At 41.0% G+C, this 17621-nt stretch overlaps 1 protein-coding gene across 1 annotated transcript; it reads left to right on the top strand.

The window, feature by feature from the left end:
• Positions 1 to 217: 217 nt before the first annotated feature.
• foxk2a (forkhead box K2a) lies at positions 218 to 17235 on the top strand. The gene is made up of 9 exons (XM_028476744.1): positions 218 to 723; positions 2134 to 2328; positions 7833 to 7974; positions 12144 to 12290; positions 13590 to 13783; positions 13877 to 14073; positions 14160 to 14417; positions 14622 to 14819; positions 15849 to 17235. Exons 1-9 carry the CDS (start codon positions 428 to 430, stop codon positions 16058 to 16060), a joined length of 1839 nt encoding a protein of 612 aa, XP_028332545.1. The 5' UTR covers positions 218 to 427; the 3' UTR covers positions 16061 to 17235.
• Positions 17236 to 17621: the final 386 nt, after the last annotated feature.

The following is a 17621-nucleotide window of genomic DNA, read 5'->3' as shown; positions in this document are numbered from 1 at the left end:
TACTTTAGCCACCTCTGTCCAGTGGAATCTCTCCTCCGTGTTTTCTGTGTTTCCGCCCATCTGCGTGTCAGCCTGCACTGCAACCTAACTATCCTCTACGACTATATTTATTATTGTTATCATTGGTAAACACCCTACACATGGCTCTCTTTGCCACCTTTTCATTGGTCGAGCAGCCTGTCAGTCACGGCACTTCCGTCTGTTTGGCCGCTTTTGATTGGCTGCCGCGGCTCCTTTTTCCTCTTCTTCACGGCGGTGGGTCGGAGCCGCTGTGTCCCCGGTCTGGCACGTTCCTAGCATCATTCTCCACGGTCTAATAATTGGACGCCCCTGTTTATAAATCCAAAAAAACCCCTATTTCTGCTCACTGTAAGTGCGCCGAGCTTCTCCTGTAACACACACCTCCAAAGCTCCAGTCTGGTAGAAGATGGCGGTGGTAAGCGGGATGACGGGGTCGGCGGTAGCCCGCTTGGAGGGCCGAGAATTCGAGTACCTGATGAAGAAGAGGTCGGTGACCATCGGGCGGAACTCGTCGCAGGGCTCCGTGGACGTTAGCATGGGCCACTCGAGCTTCATATCCCGGCGGCATCTGGAGATATTTACGGCCGGGGAAGACGGCTCTGGTTCGGGGGACTTCTACCTCCGCTGCCTGGGGAAAAACGGGGTGTTTGTGGATGGAGTGTTCCAGAGGAGAGGGGCTCCACCTTTGCAGCTCCCACGGATGTAAGAGAATCCCCACTGGGAACGACCTGTGTGCACGTTAACGTGTGCGTGTTTGTGAGCGCGTGGCTTGTTGTTGTTTTGTTGTCCCGCTGCGAGGCTGCACGTGCTGTGACAAGGCAGCGTGTGTACAGCAGCGACGTCATTCAAAACCTCCGGCCGCCATGTGACTTTTTTACAATTTACAGCTCATTTTAGCAAGTACACGTGTGTAACTTTCACATATTATCCTTAACTTATCACTTATTCATTCGGCTTATAGAGCTAGTCAGGCAAACGTTGGTGCACTGCTATTTGTAGAACATCCGGTCTCTTCCTCTTCAACATTATTTACATTTATCAGTGCACAAACTAACCTTTATAGGCTTACTGATTATTAGAAACATGTCTCTGCCCAGTAATTGGCCTCAATATGTTCTGTTTTTGGAGTTTGGTTAAATATAACACAAGTGTAATGGAATTCTGTTTGCTTATAAAAAATATTCCTGTTTTAGGGAGTGTTTCCAGGGGTGTAAATAATACTAAAGTAGAAGTACTAACTTACACAAGTACAAGTAAATTACGGATTTACAAATATACTCAAAAAAGCACAAGTGCCCTTAAAAGTACCTCAATTACCATAACATACTTGTAATCTGTTACTTTTACTTCTGAGTGTTTTTACCCAAATGTATCTTTAACAGTGAAAGTCTATAATCCGTTTCATTCTACAGATCAGTTTAACTCGTACAATCAGTTCTTTAGATGTTTGTCAGTCAGTTTGTTGATATTCTGAACATTTTAACATCTTGAATGTTTAAGCACAGTGAGTTTAATGTGTTGACCGTTGGTGGCGGTAATGTAGACGTATGTGTCAGCATCTGCTCCAAAAATACCCACATTAATAATGAATTGGACATGCTAGACATGATCTCTTGCATAATAGTGGCTGTCCATATTTAAACAGAGTGAAGTTGACTCTCAGCACTCCTTAGTGTGTGTGTGTGTCACCAGGCAGAAGTCTCCCACTAATTAAAGCTGCAACTACAAATCAATAAAAATCAACTATTAAAAGCATTGTCAAAGAGTTTCGTTATCTATTTGTTGCGTCATGGAATTAATGTCACTAACTGTAATGCAGAGTCGTTTGATTCACCTGCATAGATTTGTGTGTGCGGTGTTTGTGTGCATGCGCAGAGATTTGTGTGAGCATGCAAGTGTTTGTCTGCACACACCATGAGTGTTTGTGGGCGCAGTGTGTTTGTGGGCGCAGTGTGTTTGTGTGCGCGCATTGCGAGTGTTTGTGTGTGGGCACGCGTGTTTGTCTGCGCAAGCACCAGTGTGTGAGTTCGCAATAGTGTTTGTGTGTGTGCAAGCACAAGTGTTTGTGTGAGAGACACTTTTAAAACATTGTTTGTGTTCTTCTTGTTGCAGGTGTTGCTTCCGTTTTCCCAGCACCAGTATAAAGATCACATTCACAGCTCTGTCCAGTGATAAGAAGGAGCCAAGGAACGTGCCGGAATCACCGGTCAAACCTGTCCAGCCCCACATCTCCCCCCTCACTATAAACATTCCAGACAACATCGCCCACCTCATGAGCCCACTGCCTTCACCCACCGGCACCATCAGGTATGTTAATGTACACGCACGTGGCCACGCCTCCTACTCCATCACACTGTAGTGTGTACCAGGCCTGGGCAATATATCCAGAGTCGAGATATATCTCCATTTCTGTTTTGGCGATATAGAAAATGACATTATTGCCAGTACAGTAGTCCTTCGTTTACTGCGGGGGTTACATTCTAAAAATAACCCGCAATAGGTGAAATCCGCAAAGTAGTCAGCTTTATTTTTTACAATTATTTAAAAACATAAACCTGTTTTCAAACATACAGCACTTTAGAGTCACACTGCTAGTGATCAGACATTGATGCTGAACGCATTCAGAGTTTTTGTTGACGATGACGTCAGGCCGTCAACACGGACACCAGTCTGTTCACCCATTCTACCATGGAGTAGAAGCTGTGTGTGACCACCTGGAGCTGTATGACACGCCCGTTATAACCGGGACCGGACTAGGAAGGATTAGGTGTGGAGGAGAATCAGTGAGGAGTTGGTAGTAGCAGGTAAAAGTTCTCTATGTAGCACTGAGCTAGTTTAGCATTAGCCGCTAATCACACCAGCTTTTTTCACTGGTGGTTTATGTTTATGAGAGGAGAAAAAGGTAGTGAAACTCAGAGTTGGATGTGTTGCTGGTGGGTGAATGCAGCATTAGCCAGTCAGGACCCAGAACACAATGCACGTTCATACGCTGTAAAAAAAAAACAATGCATCCAAAATTGCACTGTAAAAAAAAATCTGCGGAATATCGAGGCCGCGAAAGGTGAACCGCGTTATAGAGAGGAACTACTGTATAGCTTATTTTTGATAAAGAATACTCATTTTAGGAGTCACTGCCTTCTCTATTTTTCAGAACATGAAAAGAACAGTTAGATGATCACTGAGTGCATTCTAACCCAGACCTTCATCCTTCATCAACAATCCACACTACAGAACTCACTCACACATGCTGTCCTTTACACGAGAAAAAAACCAAAAATGTCACATTTTGTGCAGCTGTTTGTTAATAAATGAGCCTGTGTGGCATTTGGCATCAGTACATTCAACCTAGAATTGTCTTTCTAGTAAGACTGAGATTTATATCGTATATTGACATTTTGAGAAAAAATATTGAGATATGACTTTTGGTCCATATCGCCCAGCCCTAGTGTGTACACTGAACTGGAGCTCAGCTCGGGGTGTGCTGTGCTGTTGATCTGGCGATACAATACGATTCACGATTTGCAGCTCACAATACGATATGTGTCATACTCATGGCCCGGGGGCCAAATTCGACCCTTCGGAGCAACTAATTTGGTCTGCAGGAGAAAATAAAAATGACAGAGAAAACATGAATTATTGTGTAAATGAAACTCAACAATATTTTCAGGTGCTCACAGGTTTCCCAGTGCTTATATGACGTGATTTAAGTCATTTCTATGTTAAACTGTTGAAAATACTCAATCTTTACAAAATTCTTCAATTTTCCTCAGATTTTTTCATTATATTTCCCTTAATTAAATAGAAATTGGTGACAAAATCTTGGAAATTTAAAGTGAAGACCCTGTTGGGACTGATATTATTGCTTGGACTTTGTCAGTTTTTACATATTTTGTATTTTATGTATAAGTAGAAATGTAAATAATGTTGAAATAACTTGTTATTCCGCTTAAAATCTTTGGCACACTTGAGATCAAACTGCTTCGTATTTGGCCCCTGACTTTGACACCTTTGCAATATGATATATCCCGATACTAAACAATACGATATACAGCGCAATAAAATGCGATATCAATAATTACAAATTTCACCTTTACTAAAAATGCTATAAAATACTATTTATTTCATTTTTATTTTTTTTAATTTACGAGAACACATAAATGGTAACTAATTGTAATTCAAGCACAAATGTGAAAAACAAGTGGTATGTTTATCAGACTGTCAATTTACATTTTTCAAAAAAAAAGTTTTGCTTCCAAATCTGGGCCTTTAGAGCAGGGGTTCTCAACCACTGGTTTCCCCCTGGGACCCACATTTATCCACGGTCATTAAATCACAACCGCGGTGGAAAGAGTACAGAAGAAAATTGACTTAAATAAAAGTACTTTTACTTTGATTAAATTTTACTTTAACTAAAAGTAAAGTTACTGGTATAAAAATCTACTTGAGTAAAAGTAAAAAGTAGCTCACTTAAAATGTACTCAGAGTAAATGTTACTTACCCATGCAATAAAAAATAGACATGTATACAGATCAAACTAGGTTCTTTTTTTATTATTATTATTATTTATTAGAGAACATCATTTCAAAATAACGTGCATGAGAACAAGATATGGTGTGGCTAACCTGGATTAATAAAATAAAATAAATGTCAAGGATGTCAATTGGATGAGGTAAGTGTTTGTCAATACATCCAATGTGTCAGAGCATCCAATAAATCACCTCTGCAAGCAAGAAATGTGAACAGTACGTTATATAAAGTCTATAAAACATTCTAGATGGAATGAGCCGAATGAGGACAAAATGATACTGACGCCCCAGGGTGACGTGTGCGCGCCTACAAATACAGTTTTATATTAATAATTGTAATTAAAATCACATGATCATTGCTCTAAACTGCTGATCAATTGGCTACAACACCTGTAGCTGTTATAAATATGAAATGTACACACAATGAATAAAGACACACAGTGGCTTATCAGGCACTGCTGGAGGACGAGGTGCACGGGAGACAGAGTCGGCGCCAGGTAGTATTACATGGGGGGCATTAAGAAAACTTCAGGGGGCAGAAAAACACTCCGCTCTGAGTCGCACACAACCCCACCCCCCGCCCACTAAAATCTGTGTACTTCTGAGTGGGTGGGTCCACAACCTCCTCATCAGTAACAGCTATAATGTAAACAAACATGCTAGTCATCTTAACGATGACGTTAGCCTGATAGTCAAGGATACATGAGGTTTGTTTGTCACATACATATATATTTATATACTACTGAATAGCACTTTGACATATAGTGATAACATTATGGTGTTCAGCTTTATGTGCACAGTATTTAACGACAACCTAATGCTATATAAACACAGCCACAAAAACAGTTAGCTCGCTAAGCTAACATACCTCTGCCCAAGCGGTCGCTACAAACACGGGCATCAGCAGACTCTGTTCCTCCCGACCGCAGATGTAGGTTTAAAATCCACTTTTTAAGGTGTTTTTCTGTGAGCTTTTTACATTTCTCACCTTTGTGAATGACAATCTTCGGTACTCTATAAAATCTCTTTTTCTTGATTAGAACGATTGGAGAATCCGTAAACTTCACAAAATATTGACATTTTGATGATTCCAGACGGCAGATTCTCAAGTTTCCTGCTCTCCATCAGAATCTAGCGCTCTCGCTTTGTCACGATGCAGCAATGTGAGTGACGTCACATGAATCAACAGAGCAGGACATAGACATATACACATTCTATTGGCTGATCCTAACAACAGCTCTAGGGTACGGTTCAATAACAAATGTAGCAGACTCCTGTTCGCGTGCGGGATTTATTTTACTCTCTAACGGAATCTATTTCAAATGTAGCGAAGTACTGTTACTTGAAACTAAATTTACTGAAGTAAAATTACAGATTTTATAAGTACTCAAAAAAGTAGAAGTACACAAAAAAGTTACTCAATTACAGTAACGAGAGTAAATGTAATATAATTTCCACCCCTGATCAAGACCTACTTTTTTTTCAAAATTCAACCAACCAAATTTAGTTTTTCAAAAATAGCTGTTGAAAACACACATATGATCTTTGTTAAAACATAAATCAATATGTTTTTCTTGTGCAACATGCATTTCACAGCATGCCTGTCAAAAAGAAAAGCTTCTTTCAAAATAAAAGACAAGTCCAACATGAGACATTAAGTATTTTTTATTAATTATTTAATTATTTTTTCCCAGTTGTCCACGACCCACCCAGTGCAGACCCACCAGTGGAGAATTGCTGCCAATTCTGCCCTCAGTAGAAAGTAAATACACAAATGCATATATCACATGATGGCAGTCATTTCTAAATGCAAATTGTTCATGCAATTTTCCTCTGAATGTTCCATAAAATTTTGCCAAACCACGTAGAAATTAGTCACAAAATCAAGGAAATGTAAATGTAGATTGTGCAGGGACAGATATCTGTCACTTAATGGTTGGCAGGGCTCGAGACTGCGACTATTTATTTTTTTTCTTCAGTGTGTGCAAGTGAAAATTTAATTTGGTCACATCTGTGCGAGTTCGTATACGGTGACCTTATTTTGGACAGAAGGGCTGAGCGCTTTGTTACGTCCCACAGTGTGCACCTCTCTCTCTCTCTCTCTCTTGTGCTGTGGGTGAGGAGATGGTGCACGCTCACGCAACTTGGCTGCGGGTAATGCAACGGTGAATGCGTTGAGTATAAACACCAATGTGCTACTTTGGAGTGCGCACGGTCCGCTATGAACATAGCCAGGCATAACGAGCCGTTCACTGAGTGCGCGCTCACATTGAGAGCAGCAGTAAAAAGGAAGAACGTGCTGAGCTCACTGACAGAGCGTTGTTTGTATGAGTACTGACGGGGGCGTGTTCATGGGCGCGTCAGACAAGCTTGGAATTTCTTAAAGAGACGGGTGAAATCAAAGCGTCATGAACCGTGTGCTACAGAGGGGATTTTTTTTGGTTTTTTTTACATATTTTTTGCATTTTCCAAAAAACATTTGGGTAGCATAGTTATTTGAGTATGCTATATAATGGTACTGTGTGCCTAAGAAAACATGATACCTCCCCTTTAGGTTGCCATTTACATGATCAATATAAATTAAGTCAAACATTATTCTATATGGCGCCCTGTCCAGGGTGTACCCCCACCCAGTGCCCAACGAGAGCCAGAGATTGGCACCGGCAGACCCCCGCGACCCTGTAAAACAGGAGCAAGTGGGTTTGAAAATGGATGGATTATTCTATATAATTCTAACTGCATATAATGTAATACACTGTATTGTCTTCATAGAGAAGGTATTTATGGCTCCAGGAGGACTTTAATCCAGGTGAGATGAAGTTAAATGGTTCCTTGTAGAGTAAAGGTTACAGACCCCTGACCAGGGGAAGAGGGTTAGGAGACCCCACTATCAGAGCTGGACCCTCTGAATTTAATTCATGGGGTCAAACAAGCTAAGTTGGTTATGCTACTGTTAAATTAATTAAAATACAGCATTTCTGTAAAATAAAAAAAACATTATACACGTAACCTGTTGTTATGCTTTGCTGTTATTAGAACATTTAGCAAATATATCTTGAGTTCTTGTCAATCTTTACTTCATACAAAACTATGGTACGCCAGTAAAGTCAACTATTCATCAGCATGCTGTATACTTTTTGTTTTTTTGTTAAAAAAACGTGAAAAAATCAAGTTGGACATTTTTTGGATTCATACGATCAACGTGAGGTAAAATATTGTGATATATCGCATAATTGTTTTTACTTTACACCCTTAATATCAACGTGCTGTCACTCCATTTCACAGCGCTGCAAACTCCTGTCCGTCAAGTCCCAGGGGGGCGGGGCTCTCCAGCTACAGGACGGGTCGAGTTCTGGCCTCTGACCTCATCGGTGACAACTCCCAATCAGAAAACGACAAGGAGGCCTCAGGTGAAGACAGCCCAAAGGTGAGGCAGCTGCAGATCAGTACAGGCCCTCAGTTCCTCCACATCAATTTACACTTTTTAGTTTCATTTCCGTTTAATCCTCGTTCCCTTTTTAGATGAATTTACTAACTGTTAAACTTACTACAATCTTTATTTTTTATTTATCTGCTGAAATCAAGACTTAAAGACACTCAGAGTCCCGTTGTACAGGAAAAACATACGTAAATGTGTGATTTGATCAGTGAGGGTTTAGTCGGTATCATAGACATAATTCCATTTCACTTTCAGATAAATCTAGCACCAGTGTTCTGAATTAGTGAGGGCCACGGGTCATTTGTTCTCCATCTAGCAAGAATGTCCCCAAAAATCTTGTTTTTTTGTCACCAACTTATTATTTTCTGCTCTGCAAAAGGTGGTGAAGCGCTGTTCACGTGAGCTCTAGGTTGCGTGCCACCGCCGGTGTCCCTCACACACTCAGCACTGCAATACATCATGGACCGCTGCTAGGTTAAAGACCAGACACACCCACAAGTGAACCAGTCCAAGTTCCTCCATCAGATCCACCCAAAGTTCCACAAACACATTGATATAAAGATGAACCTGCAGCAACAATTATAAACTGGAAACTACTAAAGCTAACTAAGCTAAGCTAACCCGACACATAATACTGGGCTAAGAGCTAATGCTAACCACTTCATAAAAGGAATAAACCAAGTTAAAAGAAAATGTTTTACTGTCATCAAACCACAGGGAGCCACTGAGTTACGTATGGTCAGATTTAACACGTGTATGGAAGAATAAAAGCTAAAGATATCACACGTTGTGTGAAATAAATGTTAGCATAAATACTAACGTCACTAATCATCCATACCAACTTGTGAAACACAATATTTTTAAAATGATTTCTACACTAGTACAGTGCCCGTCAGAAGTATGCATTCATGTGGGAGCATAAGGGGTATAATTGCGTATTTTTGTATCTTTCTGTTGTGTTTTTGTATAATTATTGTTTTTGTTACTCATTTTTATATTTTTTTTGTTTGATGTATTGTTTTTTGTTGCCATTGCAGTGTGATTCTGGAATCTGTCTGTGTGTGTCTGTGTGTGTGTGTGAAAAAGAGAGAGAGAGACCCGAAAGTACCACGAAAAATAAACGTTTTGCAACAACAAAGTCGCAAATCTCTCTCAACGGCTCTGTGTGAGTTCACATATACATTCCGATGTAGTGCACGCGCATCAGCCGTGTGTGTGTGTTTATATTGCAGCTGCTAGCATCTTTTTTAGCACATAGTAGAATATAAGAAGAAACACTCACCGTGCGCAGAACAAACAATCATAGTGGACCCATCTGCTCACAAAAACGTTACATTCCTCTGTCTGAAGAATCAGAATGTTTGCGATAAGATAACGACCGTCAGCACAGGCACCGCCCACACTCATGGAGACGAAGGAGAGGGTGAAGTCTGTGGCCCGAGATTTAAAGTAAGTTTGGGATCACGGGAATAATATTAAATAACTATGAAATATTAACTTAAATGATACAAAGGTATCATTTAAGTTACAAAAACCTTTTTAATATTGACCTTTTTTTTTTTCTTTTTTTTTAACCCAGACAACTGTGACACGGTGACGTCATGAACCCGTAACCGGAAGTGGCGATAGCTATAGATGGTGCGCTAGCACCCCCTCACACCCTGAGGTCAAAAGCTGAATAGGTTTCATTTCGGGGCCGTCCAGAAGTGAAATAAAATTAAAATAAACATTTTGAAATGACCAAATTACTCCAAAATAACAGATACACACACTCGGGGTATTTGGAAGCCGTTGACCGAGTTTCGGGTCCAACTGGCACCGCGTCGGGGAGATATTTACTCCACACACACATCCACACACACACAGACCTTTCCGTCATTATAGTATAGATGTTCTGGTCCCATTAGACATAGGGGTGTTGAAAAAAATTGATTTGTTGATATATCGCGATAGTACGTCGCGCAATTTTTGGATCGATTCTAAAAGGCGTGTTGACCAACTTGTGTTTTTTCAATAAAATCTAAAAAGAAAGCACTAACTTTCTGCATTTATTTGTTGTTCTAGGCATATACCTCAGTTAAGTTGCACTAAAGTCAAAGTTGGTTTAAAAGCCACAGGCAGATTGTTTATTTTTTTTAAGTTGTTGGCACATGGCATGCTAAAGCCAATGTTTTGAATGTAAAATTGTCAATGAAATATATTTCATACATGATGTTCTCAAGAAGGTGTACACATTTTCAGATTAGTTGTTTAAGTCATATATATAAAAAATTGCAATGATCGCCCTGTACTTTAATATCGGGATATATTGTATCGTATGTATCGGGACACCAAAATACAGAAGTTGTTCTGGTAGCTGGAGAGGTGCCAGGGCACTTCTCGAGCACTGTCGAGGTGCCCTTGAGCAAGGCATCAAACCCCAACACTGCTCTGGTGCGCTCCCTTCATTGTGGAAGCAGCCCCACTCTGACATCTCTCCATTGATGCATGTTCACAGGTCCTGTTTGTGCATGTGTGTGATTCGGGTCTGTGTGTGTGTGTGAGAAGCATGTCCCTAAAAATAACAGTGTAACATAATTTCCCTTCAGGGATTAATAAAGTAATTAAAATTAAAAAAAAATTAAATGTGAGTAAACGATAAAAATACTATTGGAGTTATTTTTGCTTTTGACATTCATTTATTTACTCATTATTTGCATACAATAACAATAAGACTGACCAAATGGCACAACTATATGGTGAATGATGAATAGCGCTGAGTCAGCAGCTATTGTAGCTTGTTTTAATGTGTAAATGCTATTAGTGAAGCACATTGTAGTGTTGTGTTCAATTTAATTTGTGTTTGTAAGGAACTTGTTTACAGTTTACAAGTTGAGAATAGTTTTCTACACATCTTATTTTAATATCTTTAGAACGTGTAGGTCTGTTAAACTTCTGTTTGCATTGGACCATTTTTAAGGTTTTGTTTTGTGTAATATTTAAAGTTTGTTAAGAGCTAAATAAACCCTTAGTTTATAGGGATGTAACGATTCACTCAACTCCCGATACGATTCACAATACTGGGTTCACGATATGATTCTCTCACGATTTATTTTACAAAATGTGATAGTAGGCAAATGATGACTGAAAAATATTTCTTTATTATTTTTTGGGGAAAAAATACTATACTATTTTCCAATTATTTTTCATTGTCAAAAGAATCCCTTGATAAACTCAAAACAATGCAATTTAACTAAATATAAATCTTGAATGAAATAAATAAAGGACTAATACAAATGAAGAAGAAGCCTATTAATTAAAATTCTGATTCTATAGTAAACAATGCAAAACTGCATAATAGTTCTTTTTCTTTTTAAAAGTGCAACTGAAAATGTATTTTGTGCCTTAACAATGAAAAAAAACAGTAATTTCACTGATTTACGTCAGATATTTGTTTGGACCAGCAGAGGGCGCTGGAAACCCAGTTGTCAGTTGGCATGCAGAAATTCTTGCAGTGAAGAAGAGATGCTATGCTAGCAGACAGAGCTAATAGAAAAACATGACTTTTACAGATATTCACGTAATATTACAAATATTCTTTCGGGGCTAAAGGGGTAAGAAATCATTTATTAACATGTTTAAGAGTAGAATGCGGCCAGAAAGGTAGTAGTAGCAGATTCCGCCCGCCGCATACACTGCTGGACAAGAGAAGGGATAAATATATAGCACCCTCTGCTGTTTAAAAAAAGTACTGCGACTCAATTTTCAAAGTATCGGTCAGTCGCGATACCTATGAATCGATTTTTAACTGCCTTACGATTAATCGTTACATCCCTATTAGTTTACCTACATCAGTCTTCTTCTTTCTGTAAAAGCTGCTGTACTACCTGCAAACTTCTCTCTGAAAAAGAAAGGGTGTGTTTTCTGTTTATTTGTGTATCCAATCATTTTAAAAATGCAAACATTTTTTAGACTACAAGGGGACAAAAACGTTTCCGTGTCCCTATGAATACTGTGTGTGTGTTTGCATGAGGAAATGAATTTAAAGGTAATGAACATCAGCCTCTGCTCATTGTAGTCTAAAAATGTCCTGGTGATGTCCGTATGTTCATGATGGCCTCTGATGCTTGTTAAACTGCAGGAATAACACACACACACACACGTTTGTTCTCCCACAGGACGACTCCAAACCTCCGTACTCGTACGCACAGCTAATAGTCCAAGCTATCACCATGGCTACAGACAAACAGCTGACCCTGAACGGCATCTACACCCACATCACCAAAAACTACCCCTACTACAGGACGGCTGACAAAGGGTGGCAGGTCAGTGTCACTAACGGGGTTTTTTTACGTTTGGGTTATTCCATGTGTTTTACAACTAATGGTCCACACGCTGAGGCCACAGGAAGTTCTGAGATTTTTACCAATTGTTCCGTGATTATTCAATAGTCACACTGACAAATTTTAGCTTGATGTAGGGGTGGGCGATATGGAAAGAAAATTCATATCACAATTTTTTCACGACTATTTTAAAGTTATCTACCAGTAAAACAAACTAATTCACCTACTTAAAATCACCACCCTAAATGAAAAAAAAAGGTATTAAAGATCATTTAAATTGGGGTAATTTAATAAAAATATATATATGTATGACATTTATTAAACTCAGTGTTGCTAATGCTACACTTTAGTTGTACGTTCTAGTGATTATTTGTTATTGAGGTAACGCACACATATTAATAAAATCCTACTTTAAATAGTGTTTAAACGCATCATTTCACACAGTTTAGACAATCATAACCTTTACAAGATAAAATGTTACTGCTTTGGTTACATTAGGCCTGGGTGATATGAACCATTACTCATATCTCTATATTTTTCCTCAAAATGGTGATCGGCGATATATACAGTACTACATTTTTTTATTTTTATTTTTTTAATTACAATATAGTTTTACATGAAAAATAATAATGGGTCAAAGTCAGTGGAGAAAAATGCCACAAAGACCCTTTTATTAATCACTAGCAGCTCAATATCAACATTTTGAGCCACTTTTGACTTTTCCATTCATTAAGGCTGAAATGTGATTAAATTATGTAATGTTGCTAAACCACATTCAGGACGTGGTCCCTTTAAGAAATGTGTAAAGTACTTATGTGACTTCTTCATTTTTATTTCATACCGCAAATTTGAGGCTATTTCACCTCTCAGGAATATTGAGTTGAGTTGTACTTTTTCTATATTCTGAGAGAATAAATGGAGCTGTGTTACTATACGACACTACAGTTTCCCATGTGCTGTAGTTTCTGAGATATTGGAAGATGAAAATGGAAGAAAAATAAGGGCACAAATCAACACATGCCCCCCTCACTAAATTGTCCATATCTCAAAATGTATTCATCTGAGCAAACTAAACATTTACAGTGTGAATTTTCAATAATCACTGAACAATATCAGAATTGTTTTAGGCCGAAGTGCGCGGACCCTTTAATGAAATGACCCCTATTTAAAACACACTGCAGTGTGTTAACATCACAGCAATGGAAACATGCAGCATCTTAGTCAAACTATGGTCACATCCCTAATATTGAGTTCTGCCTGTGTTCTGTTTGGTCCGCGTAGAACTCGATCCGTCACAACCTGTCCCTGAACCGTTACTTCATCAAAGTGGCCCGTTCTCAGGAGGAACCAGGGAAGGGTTCGTTCTGGAGGATTGACCCCTCCTCTGAAGGAAAGCTCATAGAGCAGGCCTTCAGAAAGCGCCGGCCCCGCGGAGTGCCCTGCTTTAGGACCCCCGTAGGGCCCCTGTCCTCCAGGTGAGACACGCACAAACACACACACACACACACAGAGCTGTAAGTGAACCATGTCTCCCCCCCCCCCCCCCCCCCCCCCCTCTCTCTGATCAGGAGTGCACCAGCCTCTCCCAGCCACACAGGGGTGCTCTCTGCCCACTCCAGCGGGGTACAGACCCCAGACAGTCTATCCAGAGAGGGCTCCCCCATCCCCATGGAACCAGAGACCATTGCAGCCCCCACCCCCCCACAACCAGTGCAGCCCAAACTGGCAGTGATCCAGGAGGCCCGCTTTACTCAGAACTCTCCTGGTAAAGCTTCATCAGCCAATCACAGTCTGCATTTTTGATGAGTTGTAAACCCACTAATACTGTCTACTGACCCCGCCCCCCTCTAGGCTCCCCCCTCACCAACCAGCCTGTGCTGATCGCCGTGCAGCGCCAGGTGCCTCAGACCACCTTAAAGCCCGTCACCTATGCCATGGCCACCCCAGCTATAGTAACAACCACCAATAGCTCCACCCCCGTTATGCAGACGGTGCACGTTGTACACCAGATACCAGCCGTCACCATGGCAACCGTGGGTGGACAGACAGGTGCTGCCACGATGGTTTCAGCACCTCAGGAGAACGGAGGAGAGCACAAGGAGCTCAAAGGTGACCTCAGTGTGTCCTTTGACCTCAATGTGACCTATGACCTCAGTGTGTGTGACCTATGACCTCAGTGTGTGTGACCTATGACCTCAGTGTGTGTGACCTATGACCTCAATGTGTCCTTTGACCTCAGTGTGTGACCTATGACCTCATGCAGTAAATCATTTTCCTGCTTTGTTTTCACCATTTCTCGTATGTGTGTCACAGTGAAAGTAGAGGCTGTTCCCTCCATCACAACCTCCTCCCTTAGTGCAGTGGGACGTATCATCCAGAGCTCTCAGGCTCCGCCCCTCACCACCGTCACCATCGTGCAGCAGGCGCCGCTCGGCCAGCATCAGCTCCCCATCAAGGCCATCACACAGAACGGGACACACCTGGTCCCCCTCAGCACTGCAGTCAGCACAGGTACACACTGGAGCTTAGATCGGGCCCAAAGAACCCAGCCCGACCTATTAACTTAAATTGTAGGACCGAGCCCGAAGCAAACCCGACGTAAATTATTATTTATATTAGATTAATAGCGTGGTGCCTTGCACAGCGAGGGGTGAAGCACACCGCAGCTCTGCGTTGACTCGATAACGTGACTCGTACCGTTATTACAGTTTTACAGGCTTTAATAGAGGTCATAGTAACACCCCAAAAATAAACAAACAGCTGAGCGGGAAAATGAGGCCCGGCCCGAACTCGGGTCGGGCTTGGGCCAAGAATGTTAACTCTAGTACGTACACACACACACACACACACACACCTGTAGAAGCTAGCATTAGCCTTTAAAGTCCCACACCGTCATCATCTATGAAAAACCTGCTGATCTCTCGTAACAAACAATGATCACTTTGTCCGTAATTCTTAAACATTATTTCCACTTTTGCCGAGCATCATGTTTTGTTTGCTGATGACAGGACCAATGTGTGAGTCATCAAACATTGGTATCTGACCAATCCCAACGTACCAATGATAAGGTGTTGATAAATGTGGCAGCTGAATTTTATTGTCATTATCTTGTTACGCCCTCCTGTTTCGGAGGCCCCGCCCACTGAAGTCAAACAAGAAAAGAAATGTTTCCAAGATGATGATAATGATCTTCACATCTGAGGAGGAGCAAAACAAAGATGTGCTTTATGAATGTGTGAAAACTGGACTTAAAGAAGCTCCTTTAAACACTCTGTGGAAGAGGATCAGCTTCTGAGCTGGGGAAGTCTGCCCCCCTGTGTGCAACAGCTTCACAACAGAAATCCTGGAGAGACACACAAAAATGACGTTTATATCAACTTTTAATATTACAATATTACTACTTTAATCTTGAAATATTACGACTTTAATCTTGTAGATTATTTTTTAATTTTAATGTGGCCCTAATATGCTGTCGTACGTCTCTAAAATGAATGGCTGCTCATCAGAACGAATCTTTGTTGTGTTCCTCTCCTCTTGTAGGCGTGGCCAACCCCCTCCACCTCCTGGCCACCCACGCCTCAGCCTCGGCCTCCCTTCCCACCACCAAGAGGCAGAATGGGGAACTGCAGGAGCCGCCCGACGCCAAGAGGGGGAGGACGGACGCAGCGACGGATGCAGATGCAGCATCCAACAACGGCACCACGGACAGAATCGGGGAGGGCGGAGTCAGTGAGCAGGTCGGCGACAAGTAACCCCTCCCACCTAATCCTCCTCCTCAGCCACTGCCATCTGCATCCAACCATGTGTGCATCCAACCATGTGCTCATCCAACTCCACGGTGCCAAACAGAGAGACCTCAGAATGTGTCGCAGCAGCACAGGACCCAAACCCACAACCACAAGGCAAACGTCTACAGAAACACAATCAAAGAGTTGCTACGACTGTGAATCCCACATTAGCCCCGCCCCCTCCCCCATTCCTGACGATAGAAACCCACACAGCAGGAGAAGCACATCAGACGGGCCTGGTAGCTGTGTGTGTGTGTGTGTGTGTGTGGTGTGTGTGTGTGTGTGTGTGTGTGTGTGTGTGTGTGTGTGTGTGTGTGTGTGTGTGTGTGTGTGTGTGTGTGTGTGTGTGTGTGTGTTTGTGTGTGTGTGTGTGTGTGTGTGTGTGTGTGTGTGTGTGTGTGTGCATTCCCCTCTCTGGCAGCTAAGCCTCGTTAACCCAGTCATTAGTAGATATGCAGTATTCTGTTGTACTCGTGTATCTTTGGATCTTTTGAGTGTTGAACCCAAATTACAGAAACTCTAATAATAATAATGAATAAATATTTAAAGCTATAAAGTGGGAACTTTGAGAACATGTAAAGATGGATTCTGAAATTCTTTGTGTTACTTTCGGTTGTGATTTTGTGCGTTTTCAGGTGAACTGAATGTAGTCTTCGCCTCCCTTTTTTTGTTCCTTTGAAGAAAACAAACACTATCAACCAATGAAATCCTTTCTCACTGTACTTTCATACTTTAAGAAAACAAAGTATATCCCCATGTTTATGTGACCGTGCGCTACATGGAGCTTGCATGTTACACATTAGAAACTAAACGTACATGAAGTGAAGAAACCTTAGACTGAATCTGTGCTAAACGACTGACCAGCTGCACTTAACCTTTGGTTTGTTTTTTAAGAAGAATTATTTTTGCATCTTTGTTGTTGTTTTTTTTCCGTCATCATGAGCTGTTTGTCACATTTTGTTGTTGAGTTGGAAATCTCTCTCAGCTTGATCCTTTATTATTTTCTGTTCAGGCTACTAAAGACTCCACACAAATTGTATTCTATGTTACTCGAGGAAAAACAAGTAATAGATGTTTGTTCTGCTTCAGTGGAAAAATGCTTTGGTTTTTTTTTTATATATATAAATTTATTTAAAACACAAATTCTTCCAGTTTCTTTTTTTGTAATTATTTTTGGAGCTTTATCAGAAAATGTGATGGGAAATGTGGAAAAAGGCACCAGCAGACCTGGCAACCCTATAATAAGGAGCACTGGCTTATATCATTTTAGGTTAAGTTTTAAAGTGTTTCAATAAAGGATAAAGAAATATATCATTTGTAGATTGGAGAGTTTAATATCTGAGAACCATATTTAACAGGCACTAGGTAGGGGTCCACTAACATTAGCCTGATGCTAAGCTGCACTAGATTTAATGGGTGTGTGTTAAATCATCTAAGGCTGTACTCACACTGGTAACCAGGGCCGTTCCTAACCAGCTCTGTACATGTGTGAAACCATGGGGGCCATTGTCTGGCCTGCGTAGGT

Source organism: Gouania willdenowi, chromosome 19 (assembly GCF_900634775.1).
Source record: "Gouania willdenowi chromosome 19, fGouWil2.1, whole genome shotgun sequence".
NCBI classification, from domain to species: Eukaryota; Metazoa; Chordata; class Actinopteri; order Blenniiformes; family Gobiesocidae; genus Gouania; species Gouania willdenowi.
The sequence above is the reverse complement of the archived record's forward strand: the minus strand, read 5'-3'. Positions and strand labels throughout refer to the sequence as shown.